The following is a 6,772-nucleotide window of genomic DNA, read 5'->3' on the forward strand; positions in this document are numbered from 1 at the left end:
CTGTTCTTGGCATCTTAGCCACAAGCAATGGCTCTGTCCCCTGCAGTCAGGAAGTAGAGGGAACAAAAAAATAGCTTAATGCCCCTCTTTTCCTCCAGTTCTCCCTCTCAGAACAGATATGCAAGAAGCCGTCCCGAGGCTCCAGAAGGAAGCCTTTTTGTTCTGAGCCTTCCTGGACTTCCTTAGGACCCCAGGGACAGTCAGCATCAAAGGGATTCAATCCTTGAGGGTTGGTCGACATTGTCCCCTTGAGGCTCCAGTGTGCCTAGCTCCCAAGGAGCCTCTTCTGTCCGGCCTGTTCTGCTCTCCACACACGTATCCTCCCTTGCCTCCCTCCCTCCCCCAAACCATCTCCCACCTCTACCCAGATGTCCTCCTTTCTGGTGTCCTCAGTGGTCACACCCCTTCCTTCTGTGTCCTCCGTGATGGCTGCCTCTGCCCCAGCGTCCCCCTCCCCTGTTCCCACCCCAGGATGCCACAAGTGCTCGGTGGTGATGACGTTCTTGTGCCCTGATGCATTTCCCCCACCCCCACCTCTCTTCCTACAGCACGGCCCCCCAGCGTGTCCCTGTCGCCTCCCCCTCCGCCCACAACATCAGCAGCAGTGGTGGAGCCCCAGACCGAACTAATTTCCCCCGGGGCGTGTCCAGTCGAAGCACCTTCCACGCTGGGCAGCTCCGGCAGGTGCGGGACCAGCAGAATTTGCCCTACGGTGTGACCCCAGCGTCTCCCTCTGGCAACAGCCAGGGCCGGCGGGGGGCCTCGGGGAGCATCTTTAGCAAATTCACTTCCAAGTTTGTACGCAGGTGAGTCGGGGGCTTAGGGTGGCAGAGAGAATGAGGCCAGGTCTTCCTACCTGCCTGGGAGTGGGGGTGGGGACTCGGCACTAAGCTTGGGTCCTGGGGTTAGAAGAGGCCTTAAGGAAAGCCTAAGAAGTTGGGTCTTTGTCAGCACCTCATGATCCCAGACCCGTCCATCCTTCTCAGGCTCTCCCCAACTCCTGTACACACCCCTCGTTCTCTGGCCCCAAGAGCAGATGGCCAATGCCGCCTCCTCTCTAGGAGAGTGTGAACTCAGATGCTAAAATAAAAGCCCCCCTCTTCTCTCCTGGGTTCCCATGGAAACTTATATTTGGTGACGCAGCTGCAAAGTCATGAGGCCTGAGCCAGGCTGGGCCGGCAAGGAGAGTGTTTCCGGGTCCTTCGTCTCGCCCCCTCTGACCTCCTTTCCCCCCACTCAGCTGGTTAAGTTTGCACCCTCTGCCCCAGCCTCGTCTTTCTGCCCCGGGCTCACCAGGAAGAAGGCCAGAAGTGAAGTAGCTGGTGGGGGCCTGGTGGCCTCCTCCCTCCCTCGCAGCCCAGTGTGCTGAGGCTTTCCTGAGCAGCAAGGGTTGGGGGGGGGGGGGGGGAGTTCTCTTCATGAGGTCTCTCACCTGGTCCCCAGGTCCCCAGCTGCCCCAGAGAGACAGCTGTGATGCTTACGGTGCAGCCAGCAATCCTGCCCGGCAGGACGCTATCTGCTATCTGTCTCCATCCCTCCGTTTGCCCTCCCACCTCAGGGTAGCTCCAGAAGCAGCAGCAGGCTTGGGGAGAGCAGGCTTGCTGCCCTTCCTGGTGCACTTCAGTCAGCTCAGCTGGAGCAGCCGGAACCGTGCCCCTTTCCAGCCCTGGAATGCAGGGCGGCGGGGCGGGACGGGGGCAGGTCCCAGTGTCTAGGACTCTCGTCTCGCTGAGCGGCTCTTCCACAAATGGGGTGACCGTTGAACCTGTAAAGCCCACTCCCCACCTGCTTATCCACATACTGTCTTGTTGGTTTTTTTTTTATTTCTTTTTTTATTTTGTCTTTTTTTGTTTGTTTTTTTAGAAATCTGTCTTTCAGGTTTGCCAGAAGGTAGGCGTTCAGCCCGCTGTGTGTGTGTGTGTGTGTGTGTGTGTGTGTGTGTCTGCGTCCCGTGTCCTGCCTCCGTCATTAACTCCCCTTTTCTGGCTCTCGCTCCCTCTTCCGTCTGCTAACCACGTCTGTGTGGCCCTCTCTCTGCCATCTTAAAGGGATGAAGACCGCCTCTGACTGGGTGGCCGCTCGGGGCAGATGGCTTTGCAAATGAGGAGCCTGTCCACAGGCAAGGGGGATCTTCTCAGGGAATTCTCCCTTTAAGATTGTCTCCTCATCCCCACCCCAGGTTTGGGTTTCGGTCGCAAGCATTGGGTTCCTTTCCTGGCCCTTCCCCCTGTCTGTGCCCCTGTCTGTGCCCCTGTCTGTGCATGCGCCGTGAAGAAGCTCCACGACGGTTGCAAGTGCATCTGGGATGGTGCCTCATTCTGGGTCTCCTGGTCTTTCCCCTTCTCTGGTCCCCTGAACTTCAGGGCTGTGTGACCCCTTGCCCCCGTCCTGTGGATAGCAGGACTTCGGAAGTACTACAGGGACGCCGGGGTCCTAAGGCTCCAGCGTGATGCTTCCAGGCCCAAGGAGCCTTTGCCTCACGAGTGGGCACGGCACCCCCTTCTGGCAGCTCCTGTTAGAACTAGCCCCCCACCCCACCACCACCCAGCACACCTCCTGCCTCCAGCAGGACGTATCTGGACGAATCAGGCCACCTCTCCTCTGGGCTGTGTTCTCCGGATGAGGACAATGGCTTCCAGAGAGCCGGGGGCCGGGATGTTCTGGGGCGGGAGCCACCTACCCCATAGTCCTGGCAAAACAGAGGGAGATCCCGCCCCCTCCCTCAGACATCTCCCTTCCTAGACTGGATCCTGGCTGGGCCACCACCCTCTGGCCCCGTCCTCATCCTCTCTGGAGGCCTGGGTGGGCCAGATACCCAACTGAAGACCCAAGGGCCGGGTTGGGAGCACTGGTTCCCCAAGGCTGTCGGCCCAGGCCCCGTGCTGGGGCCAGGACACCGGCAGGCACGTTGGTGACCCAACTGACTAATGCCAAGACGGGGTCTTTAGGCTTTCCCCTTTCCACCCACTGCTCCCCACCCAGCTCTTCACTGCATGGCTAGCTGTTGACTCACAGGCCCCGGTGACAGGGCGCCTCCACCCACAGGGCAGGAACCAGGTGGGGCTGGGGAGAGCAGCAGGCTCCTTCCCCTGCACAGCCCGGGCTCCCCGCTCGCAGCGCGCTGGTGTGCATTCGTGTGTCTGTTGTGTCTTCGTGTTCCTTTTCCGTGTGCCGCTGCCGCTCTCTCTCATCCTCCTCACATCCCTGCCCGCCTCTGCAGTCCCCAGTATCCCGGCTCCAGGCACCCATCTTCCCGCCAGGAGCTGGAGAAGCCGCTCAGCGGGGCCAGACCTCTTCCCCACCCACCCCCCCCCCCACCCCCCGAGGTGCTGGCCCTGCCCTGCCCTCTCTCCTCCGTTCTGTACAAGCAGATGGCCTGGCAGCCTGGCAGGCAGGGGAGTCATAAAAGAATGGGGGAGGCGGGCTTGTCCACGGCCTGCCTCGGGCCCTTCTCCCCCTCCCCTTCCCCAGGCACCCATCCCCGGGCAGTTCCAGCTCTTGGCTCTTTGAGCCTCCCGGGAGAGGCTTCTGTCAACCCTCCCTCCCCCCCCCTCCCCCCAGCCCAGCCCCTTCCCTTCGAGAGGACCAGGGCTCTGGGGCCTGGGTATGCTGATGTTGAAGACCCGTTCACAGCGTGAGGCCCTGGCTGTGGACTGGTGGGGGAGCTGCCTCATGCTGTGGCTTGTGCTCCATGCGTGTGTCTGCACATCCACACCCCCCTCCCTCCCTGGAGCAGAGGCTCCTTCTCCCCAGCACAGAGCTCTGGGAGCGTGGGGGGGCACAGGCCCCATGTGCCGGGCTCCCTGCCGCGAAGGGACAGGCGAGCCGCCAGTGTGAGGTGCTGCAGAGCCGTGTTGGCCTGCCAGGTGACGGGCGAGTGGCCTTCGGGCTCGGGTCCCGCTCACCCACCGGTGGCGCCTCACCAGACCCACCCTCGCCTGGGTCTGCGGCGGCGGAAGGAGCGAGAGGTCCCAGCACTAAACTCTCCCTCGCTCTGTTTTTTGAGGAACCTGAATGAACCTGAGAGCAAAGACCGAGTGGAGACGCTCAGGTGAGAGGGCCGGAGCCAGCACCGGCCCTGCCCGGGCCACCGGGCTTGCCACGAGCCTCCTGCTCCTGTCTTCCTTCTGCCACCTGGCTCTTCCTCCAGTGGTTCTGCCCGGTCCCCACCCTCTTGGGGCCTCCCTTTCCTCAGAGAATCCCCACACCCCAGCTGATGTATTCTGGAAGCAGGACCCCTAGGCTGGGCGGCTGGGGCTACAGATTCCTCCCCACCGCCCAGCTCACCTTTCTGGCCAGCCGCTACTCTCTGTCCACAGTCTGCGAACCGCTCAGGGCTGTTGAGCACGTGCTCCCCTTTTTTCCCCTGACCCTCCCCTCTTCCGAGAAAAGCATGGAACTGGCGCCCTCCCGTCCCCTGCCGGGGCCTGGCTTCTCCTCACCTTCTCCGCCCTCCCTGAGAGAGAGATGCAGGTGGCAAAACCGCCCACCCCTCTCACCCTCCCTCTGCTTCCCCCCCCCCCCCCCAGGTCTGCCGCTCCCTCTTCCAGCATTGTCATTGTCGCCTCCGGGCCACCCTCCCGCTCTCCTGTCTGGTCTCCGGGCCCATCTGCCAGGGTGGCTCTCCCGTGGGTGGGGTGCCTCGGCCCGGGCCTGACACCCCCCCCCACCCCCCACCCCCACCCCCGCCTCTGCCCTCTCCGCAGACCTCACGTGGTGGGCGGCGGAGGCACTGACAAAGAAAAGGAGGAGTTTCGGAGGCCAAGCCGCGCTCGCTACGCTTCACGTGGAGTATGAAGACCACGAGCTCCATGGAGCCCAATGAGATGATGCGGGAGATCCGCAAGGTGCTGGACGCAAACAGCTGCCAGAGCGAGCTGCACGAGAAGTACATGCTGCTGTGCATGCACGGCACGCCGGGCCACGAGAACTTCGTGCAGTGGGAGATGGAGGTGTGCAAACTGCCGCGGCTGTCTCTCAACGGCGTGCGATTTAAGCGGATATCGGGCACCTCCATGGCCTTCAAAAACATTGCCTCCAAAATAGCCAACGAGCTCAAGCTTTAACAGGCTGCCGGGAGTGGGGGGCGACGGAGGCGGGCCAGCTGGACGTAGCTGCTGGGGCCGGGCTCCGACCCACCTGGGCGAGACTGCAGAGATGGATTGGTCTGTCTCCCCCTGCTGGCGCTTCTCCCCTCCCGCCCTCCTCGATTGGTTTTTTTTTTTTTTTTTTCTTCTTCCACGTTTGGGGGGGGACGGGAGACGGTTCTTGCCCCCCAACATTTGCCCCTGCCCAGAAAGTCCCCCCCTTCCCCCCTCTCCCCCACAGGAGGCCAAGGGAGGGGGGGGAGGGGGTGGGGGGGCGGGGCTCCCCCTCGGTACTGCGGTTGCACAGAGTATTTCGCCTAAACCAAGAAATTTTTTATTACCAAAAAGAAAAAAGAAAAAAAAAAAAAATCCCAGCGGCCACCTTTCCTCCCCGCCCCATCGGGACAGTTGAGACTGGATCTGTGGGGTTTCCCGGGAGGGTGGCTCAGGGCTGGAACACTCTCAGGCAAGAGTGGTGGAGCTCCCCGTCAGGCCCTCCGCCAGGCCCACTTTGGGCTTCTCCCCTCTCCTTCCCTCCTTCCCCTCCAAGCAAACCACCAGAGGTGGCCTTCCCCTGACCTCGGGCCCCAGGGCTGGAGGCCCGGACGGCCGGGGGGCTGGGGGCGGGGCGCTGCGCAGCCCTGAAGTTGGGGGGTAGGGGGGCGGCGGCAGCTCCGGGCTGGCAGGCGCGGCCCCGGGGCCCGGCCCCCTCCACACTGTATCCTCTGCCCCTCCTTCCCCAGAGCCGGGCATTTCCTTCCACAAGCTGCTGTGGGGACTTTTGTTCCCCTCCTCAAAAGTCTGTGCCATCTTCTCCCACCCCTCCTGGGTAGAAGGCGGGGCTGACCCCGGGGCTGGGAGAGGGGAGGGGACTGCAGGGGCAGATGGGCTCCTCGGCCCCCAGGGGGCCGCCTGGGCTGCTAGTCTCCGGAACAGGGATGCTGGGCACTCTCCACCAGGGGAGAGCCTTTGTCTGAAAGCACAGCCCCTCGCCGTTCCTCTCCCCTGCCCCTTCATTGGCATTAATCTGGGCACCAGCTAGTTCCATAGCAGTGACTCCCCCTCACCACTCATCTCGGCCTTGCCTTTTCTTCCTGACACTGTCGCCCCTCCTCTCAGGAGACACTGCCCAGGGCCTCCACGGGCCCGCTGGCTGGAGGCTGGATAGGGCAGCAGGGCCGGGAGCATCTGCCCTCCGGGGGGGGTGGGGGGACAGACAGGCCTAGTGACTCCCAGCTTGCTAACCTCCTCGGCCAGTGTGGGAGTGGCTGGTCATGGGCGCTTGGCTGGTGGCGGCCGCCGCATCCCTTAATTTATTTCTCTGCTGTTTCTGTTCCTGAGAAGTTGGGGGAGGGGGTCCTGTCGAGGCTGCCCCCACCCTCACCTGAGTTGTACATTTTTTTTTTTGTGATGGGTTTTATTTTTTATTTTATTATTTTATTTTTTTCTTTTTTTGATTTATGATGACTCCACCCCTACTCATCACCCCCCTGTTCCCAGCCCAGGCTCCGCGGCAAGGCGAGCCCTTGGGTCCCAGGAAGGGGCCTAGCCAACCTCAGCCCTCCTACCCCAGGCCCCGACTGCAGGCTCTGTGGGCTCGGGCTCAGGCTCCGACCAAGGGCTCCCCCTTTCTCCCTTCTTCCCTCTCTTCCTCCCTCCCCATCCCTCCTGCCCAGTGGAACAGC

The 6,772-nt window shown here is 62.3% G+C and overlaps 1 protein-coding gene across 1 annotated transcript in view; it reads left to right on the plus strand.

Moving 5' to 3' along the window:
* MARK2 (microtubule affinity regulating kinase 2) overlaps positions 1–5,494 on the plus strand; it is a 57,149-nt gene extending 51,655 nt beyond the window's left edge. Inside the window, 5 exon segments of the mRNA XM_058689398.1 lie at positions 549–806; positions 1,864–1,890; positions 4,007–4,051; positions 4,707–4,753; positions 4,756–5,494. Of these exon segments, the coding sequence (XP_058545381.1) occupies positions 549–806; positions 1,864–1,890; positions 4,007–4,051; positions 4,707–4,753; positions 4,756–5,066 (688 nt within the window). The 3' untranslated portion in view covers positions 5,067–5,494.
* Positions 5,495–6,772: the final 1,278 nt, after the last annotated feature.

Source organism: Neofelis nebulosa, chromosome 10 (assembly GCF_028018385.1).
Source record: "Neofelis nebulosa isolate mNeoNeb1 chromosome 10, mNeoNeb1.pri, whole genome shotgun sequence".
In the NCBI taxonomy this organism is placed as follows: Eukaryota; Metazoa; Chordata; class Mammalia; order Carnivora; family Felidae; genus Neofelis; species Neofelis nebulosa.